Raw genomic sequence first — 12,975 nt, 5'->3', positions numbered from 1 at the left:
TTCACCTTTTATAAGAAATAGCTAAACATTTATGTTTCCTGAAGGCAAAATGTATGTTATCTTTGTAAGTTAACATAAAAGATAATAAGTTATCTTTTTATGACATTGCTCATGCTAGTGTAAAAGAATCTTCTAGCAGGCTCTTCTGAGACCTTGGGGCTGCCATTTTTCAGGTTTACTGTCACGGCTACCTCTGCTCCTGTTAGTAGCTCCCAGAGCGCACCCTCGATGCCGCCATTCTCTTCTGCCTCCAAGCCAGCTGCTTCTGGACCACTCAGCCATCCCACGCCTCTCTCAGCATCACCTAATTCCGGGCCATTGAGGTCCTCAGTCTTGCCCTCACCATCAGGTATGATTTTAAACAGACAACTTTAGACCTCAGCCCTGCCTTCTCAGATTAACAGTTTTAAGTGTTAAGAGTCCTACTAACATAGTTGGACAAGGTTATTTTTTCTTGCTTCCTGTATCATGTATTAATGATTAATGTGCTGTGATTTTCATACTCTGAATTGGGAGATTTGCTCTGGCTTAAATGCTGCCACGCTTCTCTCTGACACTTCTTATGGAGCTAAGTGTACTTAATGATTCAAAGAACATGTCTTGCTCTTGGGCATTTATTTTCATGTGGAGTCTGCCCTCCATGAAGAGCAGTTACAGAACAGTTCTTTAAGAAACACAGGCAAAAGAATTGTTTGGTGGGGTGCAGTGGCTCACGCCTGTAATACCAGCACTTTGGGAGGCCAAGGCAGGTGAATCACCAGAGGTTAGGAGTTCAAGACCAGCCTGGCCAACATGGCAAAACCCCATCTCTACTAAAAATACAAAAATTAGCCAGGTGTGGTGGCAGGTGCCTGTAATCCCAGCTACTCGGGAGGCTGAGACAGGAGAATCACTTGAAACTAGGAGGCGGTGATTGCAGTGAGCTGAGATCGTGCCACTGCATTCCAGCTTGGGCTACAGAGTGAGACTCTGTCGCGAGAAAAAAAAAAAAAAGAAACACAGAAGAGAGAGTACCTGCAGTGACTGTATTTGTATTGAGACACTCTCACTCTCTCACCCAGGCACATCACTGCAGCCTCTACCTCCTGGGCTCAAGTGATCTTCCCACCTCAGCCTCCCGAGTAACTCAGGCATGTACCACCACCGTTGGCTAATATTTAAAATTTTTTATAGAGACAGGGTCTTGCCATCTTGCTCAGGCTGGTCTCAAACTCCTGGGCTCAAGCAGTCCTCCTGCCTCAGTCTCCCAAAAGGCTAGGATTACAGGTTTGAGCCACCATACCTGGCTCCTAAAATTTTATTTTATTTTTTTCATTGTCTTAGAACAAAGGCTAGCGCAGCTGGTGGTCATCACTTTTTGAAGTAAATCATGAAAGTGGGCCCGGGGCAATGTGTAACTTGATTTCTTAGATTTGGAGAAAGGACATTTGTGAGAGGAGAAATAAAGGTAATAAATGCTACATATTTTAACTGACTTCTTTTTCAAGCAGGACGACCTGCTCAGGGCAGTCCAAGTGCTGTGCCCTCAATGGTACAGAAGTCACCCAGGATAACCCCTCCAGCAGCAAAGCCAGGCTCTCCCCAGGTGTGTTTAAATTCAGCTTGTGATGTTTGCGTTTATTAATTTACAGCCTCAAGCATACATTTGAATAAAATAAATTTTCATGTTTTAGAATTCAGACCTTGGACATAGTAATTGGGACTATGTGATAGTAAATACCAAAGTGCGAGGTTTGAATACTTGTATAGTCATAAAAGCCATTTAGCTATTTTAATTTTTTATTCGTGTATAATACACATAGAAAAAAGTACACATGATACTTGTACAGCTCAGTGAATTGTCACCAACTGAACATACCTTGGTAACGAGCATCCAGATCAAGAAACAGAATTTTACAAGAACCCTGCTAGGCACGGTGGCTCATGACTGTAATCCCAGCACTTTGGGAGGCCAAGGCGGGCAGATCACCTAAGGCCAGGAGTTCGAGACCAGCCTGGTCAACATGGTGAAACCCCGTTTCTACTAAAAATGCAAAAATTAGCTGGGCGTGGTGGGGCGCACTTGTAGTCCCAGCTCCTGGGGAGGCTGAGGCATGAGAATCACTTGAACCCGGGAGGCGGAGGCCAGAACCCCAGAGTTCTTTTTCACCTGTCCCCTTCTAATCACTACTCTTGCCAGAGTAGCTGGTTTCCTGATTTCCAATAGCATAGATGAGGTTAGCCTGCCTGTACCTCCTATCACGTGGAATTGTACATTATGTATTCTTATATCTGGCTGCTTTGTTCAACATTATGTTTGTGAGATTTATCCATGTCGTTGTATGGAATTTATTGTGTGATTATATTACAAGTATTTGTTCCACTCTGATGGGCACTTGAGTAGTTTCCAGGTTTAAGCCATTGTATGTAGTACTGCTATGACCGTTCCAGTGATGTCTTCAGTGAACACATGTACAGGTTTCTCTTGGGTGTGTCCCTATGAGTGAGATTGCTGTATCATAGACTCTGCATGTATTCCTCATTAGTAGATTCCCACCAAGAGTGTATGAGATTTCTGGCTGCTCCACATACTTGCCACTCTTGGTATTTTTCATCTTTTGTTGTATTGTTTTGTGGTTTTAATTTGTATTTCTCTAATGATTAGCAAAATTGAGCTTTTTGAAATATGATTATTGGCCACTTGAATATTTTCTTTTATGTTGTGTCTGTTCATGTCTTTATTCTATTTTTCTGTTGGATTGCCTGGCTTTTTCCTTCTGATTTTTAAGAATTAGTTCCTTGAATACACGCATACATGCACATACAATGCAAATATGTTCTCACTGTGAGTTGTCTATTCATTGTCTTTTTGGTCTCTTCGATGAATACACGTTCTTCATTTTAATACAGTTGAGTATATCATTTTATTTTATTTTATTCTATTTGTGAGATGGAGTCTGGCTCTGTTGCCCAGGCTGGAGTGCAGTGGCGCCATCTCGGCTCACTGCAAGCTCTGCCTCCCAGGTTCATGCCATTCTCCTGCCTCAGCCTCCCGAGCAGCTGGGACTACAGGCGCCCGCTACCACGCCCGGCTAATATTTTTTGTATTTTTAGTAGAGATGGGGCTTCACGGTGTTAGCCAGGATGATCTCCATCTCCTGACCTCGTGATCCACCTGCCTTGGCCTCCCAAAGTGCTGGGATTACAGGCGTGAGCCTCCATGCCCGGCGAGTGTATCAGTTTTTTCTTCTTTTATGATTAATGTTTTTCATGTTTTATTTTAGAAATCATTTTCTATTTCAAGGTCAAAAAGATGTTTTTCTAAAAGCTTTATTATTTTATCTTTCATATTTAGATTTGTAGTCCGTCATCTCAGTTTATTTTTATGGTGTAATGTAAAGAGAATTATATGTCTGTTTCCCACGTGATTACTTGAGTGCCCTGAGAACAAGAGTTATGTCTTTTCCTCTCTGTGTCCCCCTAACCAACCCTTCTCCTACCCTAACACACACCTGTACTGGGTACATAGTAAGTGCCCAGGTCACAGTTCACACTTGTGGCATGATGCATGACACAGTGTTTGTCAGATAAATGTTTGCTGTTAATGAATGCTGATGCAGTCTAAGACCTCTTTAGTGTTAATCGTTGTTAAGTATCAAACAGTCTAAAGGGCATTTCAAATTATAGCATCTTTAAAGCAGAACTCTTGATTTCTGTCTCCTCTAGAGGCTAGTCCTTTTCCAATGAATAAGTAGCACTAACAAACTAGATGTTTGCACAAGCCCCAAGCCCCAAAGCATCCTAGATCCCTCTCTTCAACGGTACCTGTCCCCAGTCCAGGCTGGCAGGAGGTCTTGTCAGCTCCACCCTCTGCTGTGTCACATGTCATAAAGCCACAGCTCTGTCCCCCTGCTAGCATCCTGAGTCAAGCTGTTGCCACTTCTCACCTTGTTAACCTCTCGACTACTCTCTCTGCTATCCCCGCTCTAGATAGCAGCAAGAGAGATCTTTTAAATCATAAAGGAGATTTAAACTCTCCTAAAACACCAGTAGTAGCTTTCCAGCACCTTTAGAATAGAACCCAAACTCCTTGTAGTGACCTTACATGACCTATCCTGGCCTGCCTTCCTGACCCCACCCCTGCCCTCTCCAGCGTCTGCCCTGACTTCACAGAGCCCATGTTTACTTTTTTTCTTTGCCAAGGTTTCTTCTGCCTTGAGACCTCTGCACTTCCCTTTCTTGCTGCCTGGCAGGTGCTTCCTGCAGATCCCATAGCTTGCTTTCTGCTTGCAGCCTCAGTTCAGATGGCAGCCCGCAGTGAGGGCTTTCTTGGCCATCTCATCTGAAGTAGTGCCCTCTTTTATTCTCTTTATGTTTTCCTGTTTGTTCTCCAACTGAAATTATCAGATGTGTTTATATTTTATTATTTAGCATGTCCCAGTAAGTTCCATGAGAATTGGGCCCTCATCTACTTGTTCACCTCTATCTGTGCTGTCTAGAACCTGCCTTACACAAAGTAGAGATCCTATAAATAAGGGTTCGTTAGAATGAGTGAAGAAACAATGCTGTGTTACAGGAGCACCACCGCCTATAATAGGCACTGATATAATTGCGTATAGAAGCTATGGCTTGGGCCGGGCGCGGGGGCTCACGCCTGTAATCCCAGCACTTTGGAAGGCCGAGGCTGGTAGATCACGAGGGCAGGAGATCGAGACCATCCTGGCCAACGCGGTGAAACCCCATCTCTACTAAAAAAAAAAAAATACAGAAAGTTAGCCAGGCATGGTGGCGGGTGCCTGTAGTCCCAGCTACTCGGGAGGCTGAGGGAGGAGAATGGTGTGAACCCAGGAGGCGGAGCTTGCAGTGAGCCGAGATTGCGCCACTGCACTCCAGCCTGGGTGACAGAGCCGGACTCCACCAAAAAAAAAAAAAAAAAAAAAAAAAAAAGCAGCTATGGCTTGTATAGGATCAATTTTTAAACCTTTTGCCTTCCATTTCAGGCAAAGTCACTTCAGCCTGCTGTTGCAGAAAAGCAGGGACATCAGTGGAAAGATTCAGATCCTGTGATGGCTGGAATTGGGGAGGAGGTAAATTTGCTTCCTGAGGATGTTTTTCTGAAAGTAGCTGACAGACTTGAATGGGTCAGAGTGCCAACCCCTATATGACTAGTTCATTCTAGCACTGAAGCATGACCCATCCCAGCAGTCTGAGCAGTTAGTAAGCACAGTAGCAGTGACATTACTGTTTGTCCTTCAGACTGAGTAGTTCCTCACTTGTGGCTTCTACAGATTGCACACTTCCAGAAGGAGTTGGAAGAGTTAAAAGCCCGAACTTCCAAAGCCTGTTTCCAAGTGGGCACTTCTGAGGAAATGAAGATGCTGCGAACAGAATCAGATGACTTGCATACCTTTCTTTTGGAGATTAAAGAGACCACAGAGGTGTGTGTTTGTGGATACTTTTCCTGAGTTGAATTGCATTTAACAATTTTTTTTTCTCCTAATACTCCATGGGTGTATTTACTTTATTTCTTCAAGGACCACCAATGTTGTTGTTTTTTTAACATGACTGAGTAGCTTGCCTAGAATCCCTGAGTTCAGATCCTACCTTCAGCACTTAATAAATTATGTGACTTTGGGCAAGTTAACCTAGTTACTCTATTTTTTTGGTTTTCTCATCCATAAGGTGGAGTGAGTTTCTACCCCTTTGACACATGCTATGCACTCCATAAAGTTTATTATAGTTGTTAATTTAATTTAGATATATTTGAAATTTTGCTATCTTAAAGTGTTAGATTTTTTAAAAAGGATATTTTAGGACATATGCAGTATGAAAATATTAAATGTTTGATGTTAATAGTGTTAATTATTGTTACTGTTATTACTACTTATTACTGTGTGCCAGGAACTGTGCCAAACACATCACTTGTATTATCTCACTGAATCCTCCACAACTTTGCTGTGTCATATATACTGTTACTGTCTCTATTTTGCAAGTCAGGAAACTGAGGCTTAGGTAAATTTGTCAAGTCACCCACTTAGCAAGTCGTGGTGCCAGGATTCTGCTTTAGACTGTCTGATTCCAGAGTTCGGGTCTTAAATAGCATGTTTGGAAAGAGGAAAGTTCTTTAGAGTGTTAGCAGTAATTATCTTCACATAGTAGTATTAGAGCTGCTGCCCATGCTTTTTGTATTTTCTGCATTTTTCAATTGTTAGAATGTATTTTTTTAATGGAGATGAAAAATAAATGCCAAAAAAGAACATTAGTGTCTTTCTAAACAGTTAAATTCTTTTTTTACATGAGTTAGGTATATTCATATGTTCATTGTGTTCAGTGTTTGAGAAACACCACCTTCCTTGATCCAAACAGAAAGGTTTGGGCTTAACAACTTTTTGTATCAACACATTATTGTACTTTTTCTAGTCGCTTCATGGAGATATAAGTAGCCTGAAAACAACTTTACTTGAGGGCTTTGCTGGTGTTGAGGAAGCCAGAGAACAAAATGAAAGAAATCGTGACTCTGGTTATCTGCATTTGCTTTATAAAAGACCACTGGATCCCAAGAGTGAAGCTCAGCTTCAGGTAGGAGATCTGTGTAAATCTATTTAAAAGATTTAAAAACAAACTCATGTAACAATTGCTACCTCTTTTTGCATATAGATTTGGATGATGGCTCTTTTTGAAGTTGTTGATTTTCTGCTTATAATTTATCATACTTCCCATAAACTTCCTTAACTGTGGAAAAAAAAAAACAGTGCACTTCATGTAATTATATACTTTTTTTATATAAAAAACAGATTTAAAAAAATTTTTTTTTTTCTTGAGGCAGGGTCTACTCACTCTGTTGCCCAGGCTAGTGTGCAATGGTGTGATCACAGCTCCCTGCAGCCTTGACCTCCTGGGCTTACGTGATCCTCCTGCCTCAGCCTCCTGAGTACCAGGACCACAGGCATGTGCCACCGCACTTGGCTAATTTTTAATATTTTATTTGGAGAGACAAGGTGTTACTATGCTGCCCAGCCCAGGCTGGTCTTGGAACTCCTGGTTTCAAGCAGTCCTCCTGCCTTGGCCTCCCAAAGTGCAGGAATTATAGGTGTGATTGGCCAAAATTCTTTATTAAACCTTAAGCTTAATATAGAGTACTCTGTTGAAACATATATTTATACGTTGAATTATAGATAGTAGTTATTAAAGTGGCAACTATTTCTTGAGTGCCATTTAATCTGCTAGGTGTTTCTTATGCATTATTTCTAGCCTTCAAAGCCAGCTGCTCTGCAAGGTAAGAGTTACTGGTCCCTGTAGCCCCATTATACAGCTAACTGGAAGTTAAATTTCATAGGCTAAGTAGGTTGTCCAAGGTCATGTTGGCTAGGAAAAGGGGAACCAGAATTGAAACCTCCATTTGCCTGAGCTCTTTTCTGTATGCCACACTTTAGCTTTTCTCCTGAATTCTTTTTTTTTTTGAGATGGAGTCTCGCACTGTTGCCCAGGCTGAAGTGCAGTGGCACCATCACAGCTCACACTGCAGCCTCAGCCTCCTGGGCTCAAGTGATCTTCCCACCTCAGCCTCCCACATAGTTGGGACTACAGATGTGTGCCACCACACCCAGCTGATTTTTAAATTGTAGAAATCGGGTCTTACTACCTTATCCAGGCTGGTCTCGAACTCCTAAGCTCAAGTCATCCTCCTGCCTTTGTAATCCCAAAGTTCTGGGGTTACAGGTGTGAGCCACCATTCTTAATTATTCTTAATCTCTGCTTTCGCTAATTGGATTTTGCTTTCCATCTTTTAGTTTACACCGAATCATTGTGTCAGTGGCCTTAGTGTGGGGTTTCTCTTCTGCTATCTCACATTTGTCTGGAATTCCAGCGGGAAGGGTTCACTGGCATTTCTGGTTTCCTCATGACATCTGTGGGGTTTGCGGGTGTGATGAATCGTTCTTGCCTCAGATAATTTGAGGCCACAAGCTTTATTGTCCCTCAGCGTTTCTGTCCCATACCTGGTCAACTTACTGAAAATTTAAAAAAAAAAAGAAAGGTTCCTTCTTCAACAAAGATTGCAGAGCCCTTACTGTGTTCTGCAGCCCTCTGGTATTCCTGATGTGTCCTCCTTCTACCTATTACCTCTCAGCGAGAGAGTGCTGCCTGCCTACTGCTCATCAAATTACAGGCATCCACTCTGCGTCCTAGCTACATGTTCTTCCTACGTGCCTTTCCACCTATTTCTCTATTAACAAACTAAGAGGAAAGCATACAGCTTTAGGGGGATGCTTATTCAGAAGGGAATAATTTTCTTTTTTCATGGTGCTAAGTAGGTAATACTAGTTAGCATGTATTGAGTGTTTACTGTGGGCAATGCACAGATGATGAAACCAAGATAACTGAAACTGCCCAGGTTTTACCACTAATAAACCTTGAAACCTTGAACCTGGGCAGTCTGACTCAAGAGCCTCTGCTCGTACTCAAGAGTCTGGTTTACAGTTCATGCAGGTTTACAATTCTTGCAGTGGGGTAAGTGACAGAAAGATGAACATGTAAATGTAGTGTGGGATATGTTGCTATGGGACCACAGGTGAGGAAGCAGCTGAGCCAGAGAAAAGAAGTATTTGTGTTAGGCTTTAAAAGAATAATTGTTTTTGGTTGGTGGACACAATTGGGAAGGCATTCCAAAGAAACAGCAGCAGCTAACACAGAGGTGTGGTTATATCTGAAGAGAACAAAGGAAAGAGCCTTCTGTAGTCATCAAGTATTGAGTTGAAAGTTACATTTGCTACTAAGGTTATTTCTACTTCTCTTGAATCAGCTTGGCTCTTTTTAAATTACATTTTCTCTTTTTCAGATGGGACGTAGACCCTTATCCACAATTATGGTTTTTTTTTAATTTTTAAAAATTTCAATAATTTTTGGGGAACAAGTGGTGTTTGGTTACGTGGATAAGTTCTTTAGTGGTGATTTCTGAGATTTTGATCTCCCGTCACCCAAGCAGTGTACACTGTACCCAGTGTGTAGTCTTTTAGCCCTTACTGCCCCCTCTTCCCCCCAAGTCTCCAGAGTCCATTGTATCATTCTGTTTATTTATTTATTTAGAGACAGTCTCATTCTCTCACCTAGGCTGGAGTGCAGTGATGTGATCTTGGCTCACTGCATCCTCTTTCACTGTTTTGGCCAGGCTGGTCTTGAACTCCTGACTTCAAGTGATCTGCCCGTCTTGGTCTCCCAGAATGCTAGGATTATAGGTGTGAGCCACTGCACCCCTTCCATTGTATCATTCTTATCCCTTTGCATCCTCATAGTTTAGCTCCTGCTTATGAATGAGAACAAATGGTGTTTGGTTTTCAATTCCTGAGTTACTTCACTTAGAATAATGGTCTCCAGCTCCTCCCAGGTTGCTGCAAATGCCATTATTTCATTCGTTTTTATGACTGAGTAGTAGTCTATATATGTGTGTCACATTTTCTTTATCCACTCGTTGATTGATGGGCATTTGGATTGGTTCCATATTTTTGCAATTGCGAATTGTGCTGCTGTAAACATGCATGTGCAAGTGTCTTTTTCATGTAATGACTTCTTTTTCTCTTGGTAGGTACACAGTAGTAGGACTGCTGGATCAAATGGTAGATACTTTTAGTTGTTTAAGGAATCTCTATACTGTTTTCTGTAGTGGTTGTACTAGTTTACATTCCCACCAGCAGTGTAAAAGTATTCCCTTTTTACCACATGCACGCCAACATCTGTTATTTTTTGATTTTTTAATGATGGCCATTCTTGCAGAAGTAAGATGGTATTGCATTGTGGTTTTGATTTGCTTTTCCCTGATAATTAGTGATATTGAGCATTTTTTCGTATGTTTGTCAGCCATTTGTGTATCTTTTAAGAATTGTTCATGTCCATAGCCCACTTTTTGATGGAATTGTTTGTTTTGTTCTTGCTGATACATTTGAGTTCCTTGTAGATTCTGGATATTAGTCCATTGTCAGATGCATAGTTTGTGAAAATTTTCTCCCTATCTGTGAGTTGTCTGTTTACTCTGCTGATTATTTCTTTTGCTGTGCAGAAGCTTAATTAAGTCCCATCTATTTGCCTTTTTGTTGCATTCGCTTTTGGATTCTTGTTCATAAACTCCTTGCCTAAGTCAACCTCTATAAGACTTTTTCTGATGTTATCTTCTAGAATTTTTATGGTTTCAAGTCTTAGATTTAAGTCTTTGATCCATCTTGAGTTGATTTTTGTGTAAGGTGAGAGATGAGGATCCAGTTTCATTCTTTTACATGTGGCTTGCCAATTATCCCAGCACTATTTGTTGAATAGGGTGTCCTTCCCCCACTGCATGTTTTTTGTTTGCTTTGTTGAAGATCAGTTGGCTCTAAGAATTTGGCTTTATTTCTGGGTTCTCTATTCTTTTCCGTTGGTCTGTCTGCGTATTTTTGTACCAGTACCATGGTGTTTTGGTGACTATAGCCTTGTAGTATAGTTTGAAGTCAGACAATGTGATAACTCCAGATTTGTTCTTTTTGCTTATTCTTGCTTTGACTGTGTGGGCTCTTTTTAGTTTTATATGAATTTTAGGATTTTTTTTTCTAGTTCTGTGAAGAATGATGATGGTATTTTGATGAGAATTGCCTTGTATTTGTAAATTGTTTTTGGTAGTATGGTCATTTTCACAATATTGATTCTACCCATCCATGAGCATAGGATGTATTTCTATTTGTTTGTGTTGTTTCCATTTGTTTGTGTCGTCTGTTATTTCTTTCAGCAGTGTTTTGTAGTTTTCCTTGTAGAGATCTTTCGCCTCCTTGGTTAGGTATATTCCTAAGTTTGGGGTTTTGTGTTTGTTTTTGGTTTTTGGTTTTTATTTTTTGCAGCTGCTGTAAAAGGGGTTGTTGTTTATTTGATTCTCAGCTTGGTTGCTCTTGTTGTATAGCAGTGCTACTGATTTGTGTACATTGATTTTGTATCCTGAAAGTTTACTGAATTCATTTATCAGATCTAGGACCTTTTTGGATGAGTCTTTAGGGTTTTTTAGTACACGATCATAACATTGGCAAACAGCGACAGTTTGACTTTCTCTTTACCAATTTGGATACCCTTTATTTTTTCTCTTGTCTGATTTCTCTGGCTACACAAATAATTTTGAAAATACATTTAAACATAATAAGATCTCTCTATAGAGGTAAACTGCTTTTCCTAGTATATAGCACATTATCTCCATTTGTAGACATACTTAATGGATTGCCTCAGTTTTATTTATTTGTTTTTTTTTTAAGAGACAGAGTTTTACTGTGTAGCCCAGGAGTGCAGTGGCTATTCACAGGCATGATTATGGTACACAAAAGCCTTGAATTCCTGGACCGAGGATCCTCCTAATTCAACCTCCTGAGTAGCTGGGACTATAGGTGTACCTCACCATGTCTAGCTCTGTTTTGTTTTTATTTTTGTTTTTTATTTTAGACAGGGTCTTTCTCTGTTGCTTGGGCCAGGGTGTGTGGTGTGGTGGCTTGATCCTAGCTCACTGCAGTCTCAAACTCGGGCTCAAGTGATCCTCCTGCTTCAACCTCCCAAGTAGCCAGGACTACAGGCACACACCACCATGCCTGGCTAATTTTTTTTTTTTTTTTTTTTGAGTCGAAGTCTCTCTCTCTGGCCCAGGCTGGAGTGCAGTGGCACAGTGGCACGATCTTGGCTCACTGCAAGCTCTGCTTCCCGGGTTCATGCCATTCTCCTGCCTCAGCCTTCCGAGCAGCTGGGACTACAGGCACCCACCACCATGTCCGGCTAATTTTTTTGTGTTTTTAGTAGAGACGGGGTTTCACTGTATTAGCCAGAATGGTCTCAATCTCCTGACCTCGTGATCCGCCCACCTCGGCCTCCCAAAGTGCTGGGATTATAGGCGTAAGCCACCGCACCTGGACTTGCCTGGCTAATTTTTAAAATTTTTGTAGAGATGGGGCCTTGCTCTGTTGCCCAGGCAGGTCTTGAACTCCTGGGCCCTAGCACTTCTCCTGGTTTGGCCTTCCAAAATGCTGAGATTACAAGTGTGAGCCACTGTGTCTGGCCTTCTGTTTTTTTGAAACAGTCTCACTCTGTTGCCCAGGCTGGAGTGCAGTGGTGCGATCTCAGCTCACTGCAACCTCTGCCTCCTGGGTTCATGCAGTTCTCCTGCCTCAGCCTCCTGAGTAGCTGGGATTACAGGCGTGCACCACCACGCCCAGCTAATTTTTGTTTTTTCTGTTTTGTTTTGGAGACAAGGTCTCACTCTGTCGCCCAGGTTGGAGTGCAGTGGCGTGATCTCAGCTCACTGCAACCTCCACCTTCCAGGTTCAAGTGATTCTCCTGTCTCAGCCTCTGGAGTAGCTGGGATTACAGGCGTGCACCACCACACCCGGGTGTGGTGTATTTTTTGTATTTTTAGTAGAGATGGGGTTTCACCGTGTTGACCAGGCTAGTTTCGAACTCCTGGCCTCAAGTGCTCCACCTGCCTTGGCCTCCCAAAGTACTGGGATTACAGGCATGAGCCACTGCACCCAGCTCTAATTTTTGTATTTTTAGTAGAGACAGTGTTTCAACATGTTGGCCAGGCTGGTCTCAAGCTCCTGACCTCGAGTGATCCACCCATTCTGGCCTCCCAAAGTGCTGAGATTACACGCGTAAGCCACCATGCCCGGCCTGTTTTTTCGTTGAGAGACAGAGTCTTGCTCTGTTACCCAGGCTGGAGTGCAGTGGCGCGATCTCAGCTCACTGCAGCCTCTGCCTCTTGTGTTCAAGTGGTTCTTGTGCCTCAGCCTCCTAAGTACTTGGGATTATAGGCGTGCATCACCATGCCCAGCTAATTTTTGTATTTTTAGTCAAAGCGGGGTTTCACCATGTTGGCCAGGCTGGTCTGGAACTCCTGACCTCAGGTGATCCGCCCACCTCAGCTTCCCAAAGTGCTGGGATTACAGGTGTGAGCCACAGCACCCAGCACGTGACCTGTTTTTAATTTTTGAGAATCAAGTTGCATAG

At 42.2% G+C, this 12,975-nt stretch overlaps 1 protein-coding gene across 4 annotated transcripts in view; it reads left to right on the top strand.

Moving 5' to 3' along the window:
- The window catches only part of NUP214 (nucleoporin 214), a 114,410-nt gene that overhangs the window by 21,360 nt on the left and 80,075 nt on the right, over positions 1-12,975 (top strand). For 3 of the 4 annotated variants that reach the window (XR_002732557.1, XM_023216931.1, XM_023216930.1), the window contains exons 13-17: positions 174-349; positions 1,488-1,585; positions 4,980-5,066; positions 5,268-5,417; positions 6,400-6,558. Coding sequence is in view for 3 of the 4 variants with exons in the window: in XM_023216931.1 (XP_023072699.1) it covers positions 174-349; positions 1,488-1,585; positions 4,980-5,066; positions 5,268-5,417; positions 6,400-6,558 (670 nt within the window). In the remaining variant the exon portion in view is untranslated. The remainder of the gene's footprint in view (positions 1-173; positions 350-1,487; positions 1,586-4,979; positions 5,067-5,267; positions 5,418-6,399; positions 6,559-12,975) is intronic. The other variant, XM_023216929.2, reaches the window with a different exon arrangement.

Source organism: Piliocolobus tephrosceles, chromosome 14, assembly GCF_002776525.5.
Source record: "Piliocolobus tephrosceles isolate RC106 chromosome 14, ASM277652v3, whole genome shotgun sequence".
NCBI classification, from domain to species: domain Eukaryota; kingdom Metazoa; phylum Chordata; class Mammalia; order Primates; family Cercopithecidae; genus Piliocolobus; species Piliocolobus tephrosceles.
Note: the sequence above shows the minus strand (reverse complement) of the source record. Positions and strands in the feature narration are given on the sequence as shown.